Here is a 20152-nt window from a genome sequence, read left to right on the forward strand (position 1 = left end):
TGCATCGATCGGGCCGTTTGAAGTGAGAACGCTGCCGTGTGGGAGAACACGCTGTGGTTCCTGTGGTTTACCGTACGACGTCGGCGCTCCTTTATCTTTCACAACTCAGGTGCAATTAACAGCTTTACTGGCAATGCTCGTTTAACTTCACGTACAATATCCTGCTTCTGCGTTAGGCAGCACATATTTCATTGTCTTACGGATGTGAAATAATCAGAAAGCACTTGCTGAGGCGCCTCGTGGTTTACTACGGAGATGTCTACCAAACATCATTCAAACTTTATTCTAATGTTCTGCTTTGGACCTGAATTTACATAACGCATGGCAATAAAAACTTTCAACTTTAAAAAAATAATAATTTAAATGCCTATATGAGCATTATGTTCAGATCTTCAGACACGCACTGTGTCCTCAAAAATCTCAGTCTCAATCTCAATCTCTTTACAATACCAATACCAATATCAGAGCTCTGAGTATTATCCAAAGATGAAAATATAGACTTTGGATCTTCAGAAGGATAAATAAGATGCACTTGGCACACATACGCATTGATAAATAATACAGCCGTAGGTGGATTGGATCCGAAAATGTATCTTTTTTTTTTATCCGATTTCTAAACTCAGCACCTGATCAGATTGGTCCATCCCTAACTTCCTCATCATGGTGCAGGGAAGCGGGTCACATTTTTGTTGACGTGATTAAACCTGGTAACCACTTAACTACAAATTATCGTATCCAATGAGATGGAAAGCCTACATTTACACTGCTGCCTTTTCAACACATATACAGGGCCTTTGACACCACCAGGTCTTTGTATCGTAAACTTATAAATAACCACGGTTAAACAAAGGATCCACAACCTTCATCCGGTATCACATCATGACTCTGTGTGACAGCATTTACAGCTCTTTTTCGACACCATACATCACGTACTGTATATCGGTCTACGTAGCCTCTTCTCAGCTGTGATATGATTCATGAGCGCTCGAAACCATCCACTGACGTTGGCGTTGCTGTTAATGTTGCTTTCCCATGTAGGGAGGTACGTCGTCACTGACTACCTGATCAGGATGACATGTCATCTACGTTATATTGCATTATCAGTGTAAACAACCGAGTAATATACATTCGCAAAGAGACAAAACCCACAGGAATATTCGTGCTCCGAATGTTCATCCTAAAGGCGCGACTTTGAAATAGTTTGATGTTTTCTGACAGGATTAGAGTGAATTTCTGTATGAACGTCATCACTGATTATAACGCAGAAAGACAAACCTGGATCATGAACTTTTCGACAGTCAACAGAAACATTGATTGTTTAGGATTTTCCATCATTATTAAGGATGAGCTGCCTGACATAATAATAATAATAATAATAATAATAATAATGAAGAAGAAGAAGAAGCAGTTAATCAAATAACAGATCTACTATATGTGTGTGTATGTGTTTTCTACACATACATACACACACACACACCATTATTATACATTATACACCATTATTACTTATTATAAATGATCTACAAATTGCTCAGTTTTTAAATCTTCAAAACGTTACTTACTTTGTGAAGGTCAGAAGAAGTAAAATTTATTCCAGGACAAAGTTTCAGAGCTTCACGTATGGCTTTGGGAAGCAAAAATAACCTCCAACAACAATAACAACAACAACAATTTCTCACAAATTCACTTATCACTGATTTTTCACTCAGAATTTCTCCTTTGGACTCGAACCTGACTTTGTTTCCAAAGTGTCCGGTAAACAGTGAGGTAATTCAGTCTTCACACTGAAGTTTCATTTTCAGAAATAAAATATAAAATAAAGTATTGAAACCAGTCTTTGGTATTGTTTTTCTTTTTTAACGCGCACGCGACGATGATGATGATTTTTTGTTTTTTCTCCAGCGGCTGCGCTTAAAGTGCGCAGGACGAATAACAACAACAACAACAACAATAACAACAACAACAAACAAGAAGAAGAAAAAGTTTAGATTGAAATCTGGGACTCAGACGGATGGTAGTGATGTGGAGTCCTGTGCTTTAAACTCCGAGTGATGATGATTTCATGACTGCAGCCTGTCACTGTTTGGGAGGAAACAGATAAACGCGCAGATCTGCGCCAGTCTAGTCCAAGTGCGTGAAATAAATAAAATGAAAATGTTCCTTGTCTGAGTTGAGTTGAATTGAATCCGTCCAGATCAGAAAGCTGGAGCTGTGTGTCAGGTTTAAAACCGGTTTATCCCCGTAATCCTGAATGAGTGAACCCCGAGCAGCTGAGCTTCAACATCCTGCGGCTCTTCAGCTCCGGAACCATCCGGACTGGTGGAGGCTTTATCCCTCTCTCTCTCTCTCTCTCTCTCTGTTTCTGCTTCTCCTCCTCTCCTTCTTCTCCGTATCGGTGGTGTGAAGCCAGTGGCTCTAATGGCTGTGTGTGTGTGTGTGTGGCTTCAGTCAGAGTTTAAAACACCATCTGGAGAGGAGAGGAGAGGAGAGAAGAGGAGGATGGGCTCTCTCTCTCTCTCTCTCTCTGACACACAAAAAATAAAGTATGTCTCAAAACCACCACATTTTAGCATATTCATTAACCTACAATATCATTTAACAGCCATTTCTTGTATACAGAAACAAATTAGCAATTAGCAACCGTGTACCGTCTGTATAGTATTGCTAATATTACTAGACTGTTTTTATATATTTATGTATAACTAGATTGTTTATTGATTTTCTTCATTATTGTATTCTTTATTATCTTACGCTTTTATAGCTTATACTGTAATTATACTAATAATCTTTACTCAAGAACAATTTTGGATATGAGAAACATAATATTCTCTTACATTAGCATCATGCTAAACAGTATGTTACCTCGAGCAGCCTCTCTGAGGTAAACTGTGCACGCGCTTCACTGTCTTGTGCCAGCTTGCTGTTTATGCTATTTAGTAGAGTAGAGTAGAGTAGAGTAGAGTATAATAGAGTAGAGTAGAGTAGAGTAGAGTAGAGTAGAGTAGAGTCGAGTCAACCAGATGTGAAATTACGGGTGGAAATGGATTTTGCAGAAAGTAATAGCCAAGTTTTCCCGTGTGTTAGTTAAAATGCAGTGCCTTAGTCAGTCGCTAGGCGCCGCTGTTTCCTCACATCTGCCCAAACTCCTCCACTGAACTGGTATTTTGTGCCCCTGTGCCAAGTCAAACCCAGTCTGCCATCCTCGGTTGTGTCTCAAATGCTAGTACATGACAACAATTTAAATGCACACATTTTTACATCCAAATGACTGCATTCTGAACGTACAGTTTAAATGAAAGCGATCAGATAGATGTGTGTGTGTGTGTGTGTGTGTGTGTGTGTGTGTGTGTCCCAAGCATACAACTGGAATAGAGTTTCTCACACACACACACACACACACACACACACACACACACACACACACACAATTCCACATAACTGGCTTACTCTGCTCCATAAAGATGGACGTTTTTATTACCGCATTCCGCCATGTTTCTCCCATTCATAAAGCACCATGACATGCTCAGAAGGTAATCTGATCGAGTTTTACCATGGCTAATATTTTCTTCTTAATCACCACCTCTTTCAGTCTGATTAAATTCTCAATTAGAATGGGGTGTTTCATTCCGATCGAGCTTCAATCAGACTATTAACAGATTATTAGGGTCCATGCAAACGTTAGCTCCATAGCTAATCTTTACTAGAAAGTGGCGGCCAGCCAAACCTATAACCAGACACGTCATGTGGAAAGCCAGCTCAGCATGCAAAAAAGACAGGCTTTATGCCTCACAACTCCAGGTTTGATTCTGAGCTTGGGTTACTGTCGATGTGGAGTATCACATGCTCTCACACACGACTGCACGGGTTTCCTCTGGGTTCTTCGGTTTCCTCCTACCTCCCAAATATGACTGCTAAATTGTACCAAGGTGTGTGAGGCAGGAATAGTACATGATAAATGGGATTCCAGGCCATGGACACGCAGGGACAATGTAGCACATCCAACTCACCTACTGACATGTTTTTAAGAGGTGGGAGGAAACCAAAGAAGCCCACACAGACATGGGCAGAACATGCACAGAAACTCCACACAGATAGTAACCTGAATTTAGGATTGAACTGGGGGCCGTGAAGCTATAAGAAGGAAAATGATTTGTTGTCTCAATGAAGCTCTGTCATTTTGGTTTCATGCAAAGCATTTGTGTTTGATGTCCAAAGACATGCAGTTAGGTTAACATGGGACGGCCTTGGGCTGAAGTGCCCAAGAGTGGCGGCACACACGTATGCAGCGGCTTTGCTCTCCTATGATGAACTAAATTTCGTTGTCCAGTGACAATAAAGGTATTCTTCTTCATCATTCTTCTTGATATTAGGTGTCACCACCATGTCAAAATCCAGGTGTATAGTGTATGAATATAATGTATAGAAATAGATTTGAGACAGAATGCACTCAGATAAGAACTGATAAAGAGCACAGGGATGCTAAACAAATAGCTAAACTTCCTGCTATATAATACAGATAATACAGCACCTGTGTGTAGTGTATTTGCTAACATTTGCTATATACAGTATGTATTTTATATATAGGATATGTGAGATATTACATACTTTGAACACATTCAGTTGGAGTGCATTTTGGGTAAAATTGGCGCTGAGTATATTTGAGTTCAGATTTAAAAGTACTAACTTTTAAGGATTGTTCGAACACATTTTATACTTTGAATCCATTTTATGAAAGACAGTTATATCTGTGCAACGTTAGTGATATACAATAATTGGTGAGATGTGACATGACACGTGTTAGAGTTTTCTTGGCGTGATTCTAGGTCTGTCCCAAATGCTATCTGTCACATACTGTGTTCTTACCAGGAAACTTCTCAAACTGTAGACTAAAGAATCTCTTCTAACAAAACATCTTGAGACGAATTATTATTACCTCCTCCAAGGAGGTTATGTTTTCGGTAGCGTTGGTTTGTTTGTTGGTTGGTTTGTCTGTTAGCAACATTACGGAAAAAGTTATGAACGGATTGCTCTGAAATTTTTTCCAGAGGTGTGACTGGGCACAAGTAACAATCCATTAAATTTTGGTGGTGATCTGGATCACCTTCTGGATCCCGGAATTTTTTTAAAGGATTCTTGGCGGAGGTCTGCGCTCTCCGAGTGCTTTTCTAGTTATTCTTAGTCTTCACAGAGTGTAGATTTGGTAGTCAAGAGAGTCCCAAAATAATTCTGCATGTGTAACATTTAAATGATTATGTAATAAAATAAAGCAGTGAGCCTCTTTGTTGTCTGTAAATTAGACCACAAGGAAAAAAACAAAACAACCCCCCCCCCCCAAAAAAAAAAAAAAAAAACCCTCATCTCTGAATACCTGGCAGGTGGGTTATTTTCTTTTATTGCGATGTCCTTATAGCTTCAAATGTTTTTATCAAACCTTGTGGCATGAAAAATGTATACAAATTCAAACAGAGTGATGGAGTTAGGTTTCCTCAATGACCTGTTTGAATGAACTGTATGCTAGTGATTTGGGATACAACCACAGGCTCCTCTGGACTGCTTTGCTCTGACAGGCTCTTATTAAATGGTAGAGTATTTACTTGAGCAACAAAAGACCTGCATGCTCCTTTTTCATACAGTATAAATATGGATAAAGCTAGCATTAAACACACACACACACACACACACACACACACACACACACACACACACACACACACACACACACACCCCGACGTCAAGCTGTATTTGAATATAAATGCAATGAGGTGGTTTTTTCCCCCATGGTTTGAGTTGAATATTCCTCCAGCTGTTCTTTGGCTAAAGAAAAGCATGACTGACTTCTCCTTCTTCTGCCTCCCTCCATTTTTTTCTTCAGTTAATTCTCCCCATTTTGACTGTTTAACCATCAGTGCACCTGCAACCTGTGTGTGTGTTTGCAATGTTCCTTAGTGTTAGACGAAGATCTGATGTTGTGAGTGCAGGTGAACTGCTGGGAAACGAACATCTGCCTCCCGTGTCACTCAACCCCCTCACTTTCTCTCTCGATAGCTCTCTCTGGCACAAACACAGAAGATGATAAATAAATGATGTCACTGTCATATCCCATCGTCAGAGTGTGAAGTACACAGTCAGGTGCTCAGAGCCCCAGTAAGCTCACAAAGTCTGTCTTGGAGAAACCTCCACACAAAACACAGATTGTTATGTGCACACAGGGAACAGATCATAGGGATTAGTAATATGTGATGGATAATTAAAGTTAGCCCGGGTTTGTGAACCATTATGATTCGGTTTGGCCAAAAATTCGATGTATTGCACACTTAAAGGTGTTTTTTGAGCTGTAAACTGAATGATATGACTGTACCATGATGAAACACATCAGTGGTGGTCTTAATATTGATACAATTACGATTTTAAATTTTTTTTAAAAAATCAGCATTTTATGGGTCGAAAATGGCTCAAAAAGCCATATATTGGTTAAAATCATCTTGAATCTTTCAAGGCTGATGCTGACGTAGAGTCAACAGTTTGGTACTTCTCTATGTCAAGTTATTTTTTCTTAAAAAATACAATTTTAACATGCTTTAATCTGAGATGGTCGGCTCACTTCCCCCAGACCCCGAGTCGCAGTCTGCGGAGTTTACACTATTGACTACTTTCACATTACCCATAATGCTTTGCGCCTTGAAGGGTAACCAGGTGCTATATTTGTTGACTAAGTCAGATAACTTCAGTCATTCCTTCGAATTCATATGGGGAAAAATGACTTTTCTTGACTTAAAGTTTTATAAAATACCTAAAGAGGCTAAGCGTCGAAAAGCGTGGGTTAGACAGAATTCACCGTCAAAATTTTACACTGACAGACAACACGCGACTGTGTTCTGCACCCTTCAGTGGTGGAGTAAAGTCTGATGATCCAAGTCACGAAGCCTACAACCCCTCTGTCTTTGTGTTTAGTCATAAAAAGTGCGAAAACTGAAAATCAAGGACGAGCCAAAGAACTGAAAAGGACGACTATATTGCAGGATCAACTCCCAAAACAAAGCGCAAACGATGCAGTGTCAGTAAGCTGACACGTCCTTCCCCTTTTAGTGTTTATGTCGGGAGATTGAATGTAGGATTTGATCCTATCGTCCTAACAGCTTCCTCTAACAGCTTCAAGACTGTTGTAATCTGGTAGCAAATGAGCTCAAGGAAAATCAGAGTGAAGGAAATCAAAATCAACTTAAAAAACAAATCTGACAGTTCTGCTGTGTTTACAGTACTGACTTGACTGAGTGAACTCTGTGCTTGTGTTCTCATGCACGAAGCGTTTTGTATTTTCTTACAGCTTTCTCGTCGTAACCAGCAGCCAGCAAAAATGATTTCATTGTGGATTCTTCTATGATCAGTGTCGATCTTTCTCAGCTCTTCTGCCAATCTTTTAACTTCTGCAGGTCAGTAATTGTTGGAACACCCGTGTTGACAGACGAAGAAGGCTGCTGACCGTCACCCGAAGTAGAGATGTTCAAATCATTTGATATGATATTTACAAACGCCTTTTTACTGATTGATTTCGCCAAGTCCATAGAAAACGCTTTGCAGGTTCTGTTAAGCTTTGGTTTGGTTAGTTTTGACACTTCTTTGAAGGTTTTAGGGAGATTTAAATTAAAGATTACTGTCAGTGTGCGATGCCGTGCTGTTTTAGTTTGTCTATATTTTGGTTACCCCCCCCCCCCCCCCCCCCCCCCAGGTGCAAAGCATTATGGGTAACGTCAAAGTAGTCAATTTCCCCACACAGTGCTCTGCTTGGCCCCTCCCCATCCCCTCTCGGCCCCTCTCATCCCCTGCCTGCCCCCCCTCAGCCTCTTGCCCACTTTTTAGCATTTGTCAAAATTATGGAGTGGGTGGACTTAGGCTAAGAGCAAACTCCAGGGGTGACACTACACTCTAAATGTACACAATATACCCCTTAGCTAGAAAGTTCACCAGCCAAGACGTTTACTTCTTTAGACATTTGTTTCTTTCTTTCTTTGTTTTGCACTGGAGCTATGGAGCTAATACAGGCTAGCTAACGAGTTAATTAAGTAACGCTTCGAGTTTAGATTTGTGTGAATTGCTTGTCTAACTCATCACACACTCAGCTTAAAATACGAAATCTTCTACTAGTTTTCACCTCTGCTTGTCGATTGTTATATGTACCAGTGTGTCGTACAGTACCACATTTCACATAAGCAAGTTTGTTCGAGATAATTAACAACTCGCTACAGTTTCAGATCAATGTCTGATGGTCTTTCATCCTATTAATTTTCAATGGAGTAAGGAAAAGGATTGTGGGAATGAGAGTGTTGCAAAGCAGTTGACGAGAGAGCCGGGGGAAAAAAACAGCTTTATGCAAACGAGAAGCAAATATCAGTAAATGGTAGCCAATCAGATTGTTGTGTATGGATACTCGACTCTTTTAGTGTATTTTACATCACATGTTAGAAAAGATTGGAATAAAAAATCAGAGGGTTTCAGAGATTTTTGGTCAAATCCTTATTTGGCTCTTTCTTAATCTTTTTCAGTTCCTTCCTATTTCACTTAAACTGAAAGAAAATGTTGAAGATATTATATGGAACTAAAGGAGCGCAGGTTTTCAGCTCATGTTAGACTGTTGGGTTTGTCGGGCTTTACAGTGGTGCTTGAAAGTTTGTGAACCCTTTAGAATTTTCCATATTTCTGCATAAATATGACCTAAAACATCATCAGATTTTCACACAAGTCCTAAAAGTAGATAAAGAGAAACCAGTTAAATGAATGAGACAAAAATATTATACTTGGTCATTTATTTATTGAGGAAAATGATCCAATATTACATATCTGTGAGTGGCAAAAGTATGTGAACCTTTGCTTTCAGTATCTGGTGTGACCCCCTTGTGCAGCAATAACTGCAACTAAACATTTCCAGTAACTGTTGATCAGTCCTGCACACCGGCTTGGAGGAATTTTAGCCCATTCCTCCATACAGAACAGCTTCAACTCTGGAATGTTGGTGGGTTTCCTCACATGAACTGCTCGCTTCAGGTCCTTCCACAACATTTCGATTGGATTAAGGTCAGGACTTTGACTTGGCCATTCCAAAACATTAATTTTATTCTTCTTTAACCATTCTTTGGTAGAACGACTTGTGTGCTTAGGATTGTTGTCTTGCTGCATGACCCACCTTCTCTTGAGAATCAGTTCATGGACAGATGTCCTGACATTTTCCTTTAGAATTCGCTGGTATAATTCAGAATTCATTGTTCCATCAATGATGGCAAGCCGTCCTGGCCCAGATGCAGCACAACAGGCCCAAACCATGATACTACCACCACCATGTTTCACAGATGGGATGAGGTTCTTATGCTGGAATGCAGTGTTTTCCTTTCTCCAAACATAACGCTTCTCATTTAAACCAAAAAGTTCTATTTTGGTCTCATCTGTCCACAAAGCATTTTTCCAGTAGTCTTCTGGCTTGTCCACGTGATCTTTAGCAAACTGCAGATGAGCAGCAATGGTCTTTTTGGAGAGCAGTGGCTTTCTGCTTGCAACCCTACCATGCACACCACTGTTGTTCAGTGTTCTCCTGATGGTGGACTCATGAACATTAACATTAGCCAATGTGAGAGAGGCCTTCAGTTGCTTAAAAGTTATCCTGGGGTCCTTTGTGACCTCACCGACTATTACACTCCTTGCTCTTGGAGTGATCTTTGTTGGTCAACCACTCCTGGGGAGGGTAACAATGGTCTTGAATTTCCTCCATTTGTACACAATCTGTCTGACTGTGGATTGGTGGAGTCCAAACTCTTTAGAGATGGTTTTGTAACCTTTTCCAGCCTGATGAGCATCAACAATGCTTTTTCTGAGGTCCTCAGAAATCTCCTTTGTTCGTGCCATGATACACTTCCACAAACATGTGTTGTGAAGATCAGACTTTGATAGATCCCTGTTCTTTAAATAAAACAGGGTGCCCACTCACACCTGATTGTCATTCCATTGATTGAGAACACCTGACTCTAATTTCACCTTCAAATTAACTGCTAATCCTAGAGTTTCACATACTTTTGCCACTCACAGATATGTAATATTGGATCATTTTCCTCAATAAATAAATGACCAAGTATAATATTTTTGTCTCTTTTGTTTAACTGGGTTCTCTTTATCTACTTTTAGGACTTGTGTGAAAATTTGATGATATTTTAGGTCATATTTATACAGAAATATAGAAAATTCTAAAGGGTTCACAAACTTTCAAGCACCACTGTATATCAATTTGAGAAACACACACACACACACACACACACACACACACACACACACACACACACACACACACACACACACACACACACACACATTGCATCCAGACAGAAAGGATCCTGGATTTAGATTATGTGCAGAGAGTGGCATTATTACAGAAGTGTGTTGCTGCCACACCAGAAAAAAAGAAAAAAAAATTGTGTAACGTCATAACTTGAAAAGTTTATTGTTATAGCAAAATATTTTTTACATTATAACAACATACACTCACTGGCCACTTTAATAGGAACTTGTTATTGATTCTAAAATCCCTGTTCTTGGCTGCAGGAGTGGAACCCAATGTGCTCTTCTGCTGTTGCATGCTGAGATGCTTTTCTGCTCACCACGGTTGTAAAGAGTTGCTATGAGTTGCTATATCCTTCCTGGCAGCTCGAACCAATCTAGCCATTTTCCTCCGACCTCTCTTATCAACAAGGAGTTTGTTTCAACCCACAGAACTGTCACTCACTCATTCAGTGTTTTTTGTTTTTCGCACCATTCTGTGTAAACTCTTGAGACTGTTGTGTGTAAAAATCCCAGGAGATCAGCGCAGTTTCTGAAATACTCAAACTGGTCCATCTGGCTCAAACCAACACCTATGCCACAGTGAAAGTCACACTCTGAGATCACAGTTTTTCCTCTTCTGATGTTTGAAGTGAACACTAATTAACTGAAGCTCTTGATTTGTATCTGCATGATACATTATAATCATTATGCTTTGTACTGCTGTCAAATGATTGGCTGATTAGAGAACTGTATAAAAATGCAGATGTATGGGTGTACCTAATAAAGCGGCCGGTGAGTGTAAGTTGCACAGAGTGCAAGCCACATTGTGCGACATGGATCTAATAAACTTGGATATGAAATCAAGTTTGCTGTATGTAGACTGTATGATGATAACACCTTCTGAATCGTAGACTAGTTATATACAAGTTAACATACAAGAATATAACGTGATAATTTGGTTTCACCTTATAATGTGATAATTATATTGTTAAATCATGAAACTTTTCACATTATAATATCATAACTTTAAACTCATGTTTGAGTCTATGGTTTGAATGAGGTGTGCGGAGAATAAACTGGGTAATATGGCTCGATTACATGATTTAATCAGGTTCTATTTCATGCTTGGGTTGAGACTGCAAGATGGTGAGATTCTGCTGTTATTGAACATGCTGGATGACATTGTAATAAGTATGCGCACTCTAAGAAGGATTTTAAAATACATGGGGCTGTACAGAAGGAAGAATGAGTCCGACCCGCATTGATCAGTTTTGGGGCATGGATGGCTCCATGGTTATGAGGTACCTCCAGCAGATCGGACAAGTTTCACGTTTTAACAATGTAAATGATCATGTCATAACATGAAACCAAATTATCACGTTATAACATGAAACATTTCATGTTATAAGGTGAAAATATATTGTTATAACAATAAACGTTTCACATTATTTCGTGATACTGATCTTTTTCCGTACATTATAAAGCGATGGATATGTACAATAAAAAATTATTTAGACATTTCTGCTGAATATTTTTTCCCAAATATTCACAGCTTTTACTGTACTTTTTTTTTGTTTGTACAGAAACATTCTCACAAACAACTGTTATCTGCCCTTGAAAATTCTCTTGCTGTTGGCAGATATCCCACATGTGAGGAATCTTTGTAAATAAATCCAAACAATCTTCAGAAAAGAAAAGAAGAGCTAGAAGCAGAGATTCAAATACAAAAGTCTATGAAAAAGACTGGAAAATGTTCTCCGAAAACCTGCACAGATAGATGGTTAATACAGGACTTTAACTGCTGGAGTATAAATGAGTCATGTGTGCAGCAATAATCCTCATACAGGTATTGTGTTGGGTGTAAGCAATGAAGGATAGAAGAATGGAGCAACATCTCAAGATTTTGGAGGAATGTTAATGCAGAGTCTTTCTTTAACGCTACATTGTGAAAGCTTTTTTCCTTTTGTTAAAAAAAGAGTCAGGGACAAATAAATACTCTGAAATAGGATGTTCCTGGTGCTGTGAATCACCTTGACAAGCCTGTATTAGTATTCATGCTCAGTGAAGGAAGGACGTCTGCTCCAAATTGGTGAGAACTTTTTTATGTATACTGCATACACTAAGAAAGAAAGCACAACTTTATTCATCACACAGTTGTGAAATTTCCTCTCTGGATTTAACCCATCTGAAGCAGTGAACACACATGAGCAATGAGCACACACACATACAGTGGGCAGCCATGCTAACAGTACCCGGGGAGCAGTTGAGAGTTAGGCTCAAGGGCACCTCAGTCCAAGGCCGTCCCATATTAACCTAACCGCATGTCTTTGGATTGTGGGGGAAACCAGAGCACCCGGAGGAAACCCACACAGACACAGGGAGAACATGCAAACTCCACACAGAAAGGCCATTGCAGGCTGCTGGGTTCGAACCCAGAACCTTCTTGCTGTGAGGCGACCGTGCGAACCACTACACCACCGTGCCACCCAGCTCAGATATGTAATCAAACTTGGGGATAACATTGTAAATTTCAGTTTACATCCAGCATGTTTTTCCCCTCTGTAACCTGAAATTTGATCATAGCTTAAATTGTCACTACGCCCTTTTATACGCTTTTATGTTATGGTCTGTTTTGGATGTCTTGAGAAAAAGCTAATAAAGAAATTGTACTAATATTTAATTAGTACAAGCAGGGCTGACACATACAACCATTCACACCTATGGTCAATTTAGAGCAACTAATTAACCTAACCTGCATGTCTTTGAGAGAAACCAGAGGACCTAGAGGAAACCCATGCAGAGAACATGCAAACTGCACACATAAAAGCCCCCGCTGGCTGCTGGGCTCAAACCCATAACCTTCTTACTGTGAGGCGACAGAGCTAACCACTACACCACCCCAAGAATCATTTCCAAAATCCAAAATATATGTACCATGATAAATTTATCTTGTGTTTTCCTCCTACAATGCATTGTTACCTTGTAGCTTCAGTGTAAATCCAAAGCAGCCAATCTTGGACACTAAACATATCCAATATTGATCAAACACAGTACTGTGCAAAAATCTTAGGCACCCTATTTTTTTTCCATATAAACTTTGTTACAGGTTTCTATTTTACGACTTCTACATTATCGAATCAGGACAAAAACATTTTAGAGTTCCAAACGTTTGTAATTTTCCAGCACAAAATTAAATGCTACAGAAAAAAAGTTTGTATCTGAGCAGCATATTCCATAAGAGAGTACTTTTCAGATTAAAAAAGAAAACATAATGAAGGCTACTGGGTTTTGGTGCAAAATTAAGAAGCGAGTGCGACAGTCAAAGTGTCCAGAAGAACTGGGGCTGGTTCTGTAAGATGCTCAGTAAAACCTACAGCTCATTTCCTTATAAAACTACACTCACTGTACCTGATAGTACTATTTTTTTAAAGCAAAGGGTCGTTTCATACCAAGTACTGACTTTGTTTCATTTATTATGGCTTACTGCATACTGTTTATAGTATTTTTTTAAATGTTGAAACATTTCATTTCAGTATTTTTAAGCCATTTTTGGTCGACAGCATTTCTTTACATGTGCCTGAGACTTGCACAGTGCTGTACTGTACATCTTGGAGTGTGAAATTGTGCACATTTCATTTTTGACCAAACTATCATTACCGTACAATATTGCATCAAAATCAGTTTATCATAATGACTGAATACTGTGCTTGGCTAAAACTGGATTTGTGTTCACTGTTTGGAAATTTCTAGAAGACAGAACTGTAGCCCGAGCAGCACGGTGGTGTAGTGGTTAGCGCTGTCGCCTCACAGCAAGAAGGTCTGGGTTCGAGCCCCGTGGCCGGTGAGGGCCTTTCTGTGCGGAGTTTGCATGTTCTCCCCGTGTCCGCGTGGGTTTCCTCCGGGTGCTCCGGTTTCCCCCACAGTCCAAAGACAAGCAGGTTAGGTTAACTGGTGACTCTAAATTGACCGTAGGTGTGAATGGTTGTCTGTGTCTATGTGTCAGCCCTGTGATGACCTGGCGACTTATCCAGGGTGTACCCTGCCTTTCGCCCGTAGTCAGCTGGGATAGGCTCCAGCTTGCCTGCGACCCTGTAGAACAGGATAAAGCTGCTAGAGATAATGAGAATGAGAGAATGAGACAGAACTGTAGCCTTTACTCAACTCCGAATGCACACACACCCATACACCCACACTCACACAGACAGCTAGCTCTATCTGCAGATGCATGTAGCCAGTCAGGGTGATAGATGGGTGTGTGTCCTGCAGGTTGATGAAGAGTTTATGGCCCACTTTCTGCTCTTAGGGAGCTCCAGACCTTCCTATCCTAACCGGACAGGCCACACACACTGACAAAACAATACTGCAGTGCCATTATAACACACACTGTTCAGACTGCACATCAGATCCAGTCTGAGTTAACTTCCTGTTTTACAATTTTGCAGTTGATTTTTGGTGCCTAATTGTGCCAACTGTAAGAGTGTAAAGACTAATTGAATTAAACTGGTGCATCAGTATCATAGGGTAAAAGTCATATAGCTAGTCATCCTCGAAAGCCAGATCCTTAAAAAAAAGAAAAAAGGCTCTAATACTTTTGAGAAAAAACCCCAAAAAACACCACCACCACCACCAACAACAACAACAATACATTTTGTTCAAGCTTTTGTTCACTCTTCATTATGCTGTGCATCGTTAGAGTCACATGTATATTGTGGATTAGGGCGTATATAATTGTATGTTTCCGGGGGCATTGTGAGGCAGGTGTATGTGTGTGTGTGCAGGTTAGTGTGTGTCTGGGTTACAGTGAAGTGTGTGATTGACAGATGTGTGTTTGTGCTAGAGGACAGTGTGTCACTGTGTGACAGCTCCTCCACTCCCTGTGTAATTTGGGCTTTTGTTGCTGTGACAGCTGCAGTATACTCGTCCTGCACCATGACATCTCTCACATCGCTCTCTATTTCTACATCTCCTCCTTCATTTACCCCACTCTCTCCAGTGTTATCTTTCTTTTTCTTATCATGGTTTAGCAATCCCCAAAGCTTGGGAATTTTAATAAATAATACACCAGGGAAATTAACACTGGAAAGTCTGTAAAAATGTAAATGCTCTACATACTATAGTGGTGATAACTAACGTATAAAATGCCAGGAAGCTGCTTTAGGGTTGTAACAATAAATCTTACAACTGGATGGAAAAAAATGTAAAAGGTACTGCTCCTCAGTAATAATAATGTAACGGTTCACGAGGTGTGGGTGGAGCACAGAGGACGGCAGGACAGAGATCAGGGTTTCAAAAGGCTTTATTGCCACACTTTTCAGTGAACAATTCTATGGGCTAGCCACACACACAGTCAGCGTCTAGTCCGGGGATGAGCTCCTCTGCTCTCACTCTCCCTCCTTAAGTAGGGCGCGGTCACTGGGAAGACACACAAACACAGGTTAATTGCCGTCAGGTGTAGTGATTCTGCCACTTACCTTCCCTGACTGCGCCCTCCTGTCACAGACCGGCGCTTGACCACGCCCCCGCTGCCACAAATAAATATTGAATACTAAAATTAATATAATTCATAGTAGTAGCATAATGTGAATGAGAAAGGTCAGTCTCAGTAAAGGAGGTGTGGCCTCTGTGCCTCAGTCTCAGTAAAGGAGGTGTGGCCTCTGTGCCTCAGTCTCAGTAAAGGAGGTGTGGCATCTGTGCCTCAGTCTCAGTAAAGGAGGTCTGGCCTCTGTGTTTCAGTCTCAGTGAAGGAGGCATGACCTCTGTGCCTCAGTCTCAGCAAAGGAGGTCTGGCCTCTGTGCCTCAGTCTCAGTGAAGGAGGTGTGGCCTCTGTGCCTCAGCTCAGTTTCAATAAAGGAGGTGTGGCATCTGTGCCTCAGTCCCAGTGAAGGAGGTGTGGCCTCTGTGCCTCAGCTCAGTCTCAATAAAAGAGGTGTGGCATCTGTGCCTCAGTCCCAGTGAAGGAGGTGTGGCCTCTGTGCCTCAGCTCAGTCTCAATAAAGGAGGTGTGGCATCTGTGACTCAGTTTCAGCAAAGGAGGTATGGCCTTGGTGCCTCAGTCTCAGTGAAGGTGTGGCCTCTGTGCCTCAGCTCAGTCTCAATAAAGGAGGTGTGGACTCTGTGCCTCAGTCCCAGTGAAGGAGGCGTGACCTCTGTGCTTCAGTCTCAGTGAAGGAGGTATGGCTTCTGTGCCTCAGCTCAGTCTCAGTAAAGGAGGTGTGGCCTCTGTGCCTCAGTCTCAGTAAAGGAGGTGTGGCCTCTGTGCCTCAGTCTCAGTAAAGGAGGTGTGGACTCTGTGCTTCAGTCTCAGAAAAGGAGGTGTGGCCTCTGTGCCTCAGTCCCAGTGAAGGAGGTGTGGCCTCTGTGCCTCAGCTCAGTCTCAATGAAGGAGGTGTGGCCTCTGTGCCTCAGTCTCAGCAAAGGAGGTGTGGACTCTTAGCCTCAGTCTCAGTGAAGGAGGTGTGGCCTCTGTGCCTCAGCTCAGTAAAGGAGGTGTGGCCTCTGTGTTTCAGTCTCAGTGAAGGAGGCGTGACCTCTGTGCCTCAGTCCCAGTGAAGGAGGTGTGGCCACTATGGCTCAGTCTCAGTGAAGGTGTGGCCTCTGTGCCTCAGCTCAGTCTCAATAAAGGAGACGTGACCTCTGTGCCTCAGTCTCAGTGAAGGAGCCGTAGCCACTATGGCTCAGTCTCAGTGAAGGTGTGGCCTCTGTGCCTCAACTCAGTCTCAATAAAGGAGGTGTGGCCTCTGTGCCTCAGTCCCAGTGAAGGAGGTGTGGCCTCTGTGCCTCAGTCTCAGTGAAGGAGGCGTGACCTCTGTGCCTCAGTCTCAGTGAAAGAGGTGTGGCCTCTGTGCCTCAGTCCCAGTGAAGGAGGTGTGGCCTCTGTGCCTCAGTCTCAGTGAAGGAGGCATGACCTCTGTGCCTCAGTCTCAGTGAAGGAGGCATGACCTCTGTGCCTCAGTCTCAGTGAAGGAGGTGTGGCCTCTGTGCCTCAGTCCCAGTGAAGGAGGTGTGGCCTCTGTGCCTCAGTCTCAATTAAGGAGGCATGGCCTTTGTGCATCGGACTTAGTAAAGAAGGCGTGGCCTCTGTGCATCCCTCTCAGTGAAGGAGGCGTGGTTTCTTACTTGTCAGAGCTATCAAATTAATCAATACTCTTTCTTTATCATATTGTCACATATCAAAAACATTGTTGAATTGTTGGATAGTTAAAAGGAGTCAGATCATCAATCATATATCAGAAAGGAGGGAGACACGCCGAGGGCAATAACAAATCTGTCAGTTAGTGTTTCTGCATGTGTGCACTTGATCTTGAACACATAAATAATCATTATCTCTCTATTTCCTCTCCCTCCATAGCTCCCTTTTCTCCTAATTCAATTAACTTCTCTCTCTCTCTCTCTCTCTCTCTCTCTCTCTCTCTCTCTCTCTCTTCTCACCAATGACTCTCAACCTTCTAACCCTCTTACAACCACACAATATTTGCCCAAGATTTAAATGTCTCTATATCTTTAATGGCTGCCACCGTCTTCCGCCTCAACCTCGACCCAGTGGCATTCAGAGCACCTGTGTGTCCTTCCCCTCTATTGTCCTTCCTCTCTCTTTCTCTATTCTCTGCCTTTTGTCTCCATCTGATAGCAGGAGAGGCAGCATGCAGAGATGGGCTCCTGATCACGTCGTATTGTGTCAGGATGGTAATGTGAAAATGATGGTCTGTCTATGCAGAGACACAGGGATGGGGAGACAGATAGTGAGAGAGACAGAGAGAGACCTGCAGGCTCGCTGCCCTTTCGTCAGCATCCACATTGTAAATCCTTTCGTACAGCGGCCTGTGTGTTGGACAGAGATAAGACTCGGAGAGCAGCAGCACTATTGTCCTCATCCACGCTCTCTTGCATTCACTGTCCTATTGAGTCAGCGCTACAGGCGGCCATGTAAATGATAGTTATTTTAAGGACAGGCTCTGTGAAGGAGTTTATCTAATGAGCAGATGGCCAAAGGCAACAGCAGACGCCTTTACACTGAGACTGAGAAAGTGAGTGTGGTGACTTTGCACAGGCAGATGTGGTTCCGCATTGTTTCTTCATCTGTCTGTCTTGTTTTCGATCCCTCTTCCCTGACTCACAGAAATTGGGAGAATTAACCATGAAACGATAACAGCTCTGGGACATGTTAAATAATGACATAAGGACTAAGAGAGGGAACCAGATTCGGAATCAGAATCACTCTGAATCAGAATCACACCTAGAATCAGATCACTCTGAATCAGTATCAGACCCAGAATCAGATTATTCTGAATCAGTATCAGACCCAGAATTAAATCATTCTGAATCAGTATCAGACCCAGAATCAGATCATTCTGAACAGTGTATCAGACCCAGAATACGATCACTCTGAATCAGAATCACACCTAGAATATCTGATTCTAGGTGTGATTCTGATTCAGAGTGATCTGATTCTGGGTCTGATACACTGTTCAGAATGATCTGATTCTGGGTCTGATACTGATTCAGAATGATTTGATTCTGGGTCTGATACTGATTCAGAATAATCTGATTCAGATTATTCTGAATCAGTATCAGACCCAGAATCAGATCATTCTGAATCAGTGTATCAGACCCAGAATCAGATCACTCTGAATCAGTATCAGACCCAGAATCAGATCACTCTGAATCAGTGTATCAGACCCAGAATCAGATCACTCTGAATCAGTGTATCAGACCCAGAATCAGATCACTCTGAATCAGTATCAGACCCAGAATCAGATCACTCTGAATCAGTATCAGACCCAGAATCAGATCATTCTGAATCAGTATCAGACCCAGAATCAGATCATTCTGAATCAGTATCAGACCCAGAATCAGATCATTCTGAATCAGTGTATCAGACCCAGAATCAGATCACTCTGAATCAGTATCAGACCCAGAATCAGATCACTCTGAATCAGTATTAGACCCAGAATCAGATCACTCTGAATTGGTATCACACCTAGAATCAGATCACTCTGAATCAGTATCAGACCCAGAATCAGATCACTCTGAATCAGAATCACACCTAGAATATCTGATTCTAGGTGTGATTCTGATTCAGAGTGATCTGATTCTGGGTCTGAATCAGAATCACACCTAGAATATCTGATTCTAGGTGTGATTCTGATTCAGAGTGATCTGATTCTGGGTCTGATACTGATTCAGAATGATTTGATTCTGGGTCTGATACTGATTCAGAATAATCTGATTCAGATTATTCTGAATCAGTATCAGACCCAGAATCAGATCATTCTGAATCAGTGTATCAGACCCAGAATCAGATCACTCTGAATCAGTATCAGACCCAGAATCAGATCACTCTGAATCAGTGTATCAGACCCAGAATCAGATCACTCTGAATCAGTGTATCAGACCCAGAATCAGATCACTCTGAATCAGTATCAGACCCAGAATCAGATCACTCTGAATCAGTATCAGACCCAGAATCAGATCATTCTGAATCAGTATCAGACCCAGAATCAGATCATTCTGAATCAGTATCAGACCCAGAATCAGATCATTCTGAATCAGTGTATCAGACCCAGAATCAGATCACTCTGAATCAGTATCAGACCCAGAATCAGATCACTCTGAATCAGTATTAGACCCAGAATCAGATCACTCTGAATTGGTATCACACCTAGAATCAGATCACTCTGAATCAGTATCAGACCCAGAATCAGATCACTCTGAATCAGAATCACACCTAGAATATCTGATTCTAGGTGTGATTCTGATTCAGAGTGATCTGATTCTGGGTCTGAATCAGAATCACACCTAGAATATCTGATTCTAGGTGTGATTCTGATTCAGAGTGATCTGATTCTGGGTCTG

At 41.5% G+C, this 20152-nt stretch overlaps 1 protein-coding gene across 6 annotated transcripts in view; it reads right to left on the minus strand.

Annotated features, from left to right (window-relative positions):
- The window catches only part of cbfa2t3 (CBFA2/RUNX1 partner transcriptional co-repressor 3), an 88542-nt gene that overhangs the window by 61494 nt on the left and 6896 nt on the right, over nucleotides 1-20152 (minus strand). Inside the window, exon 1 of one of the 6 annotated variants that reach the window (XM_060911903.1) lies at nucleotides 1563-2435. The exons of 4 other annotated variants lie outside the window; for them this stretch is intronic. Coding sequence is in view for 1 of the 2 variants with exons in the window: in XM_060911901.1 (XP_060767884.1) it covers nucleotides 934-979 (46 nt within the window). In the remaining variant the exon portion in view is untranslated. Of the gene's footprint in view, nucleotides 1-933; nucleotides 982-1562; nucleotides 2436-20152 lie in introns of those variants that run through there. One more of the 6 variants, XM_060911901.1, reaches the window with a different exon arrangement.

Source organism: Neoarius graeffei, chromosome 27 (genome assembly GCF_027579695.1).
Source record: "Neoarius graeffei isolate fNeoGra1 chromosome 27, fNeoGra1.pri, whole genome shotgun sequence".
NCBI classification, from domain to species: domain Eukaryota; kingdom Metazoa; phylum Chordata; class Actinopteri; order Siluriformes; family Ariidae; genus Neoarius; species Neoarius graeffei.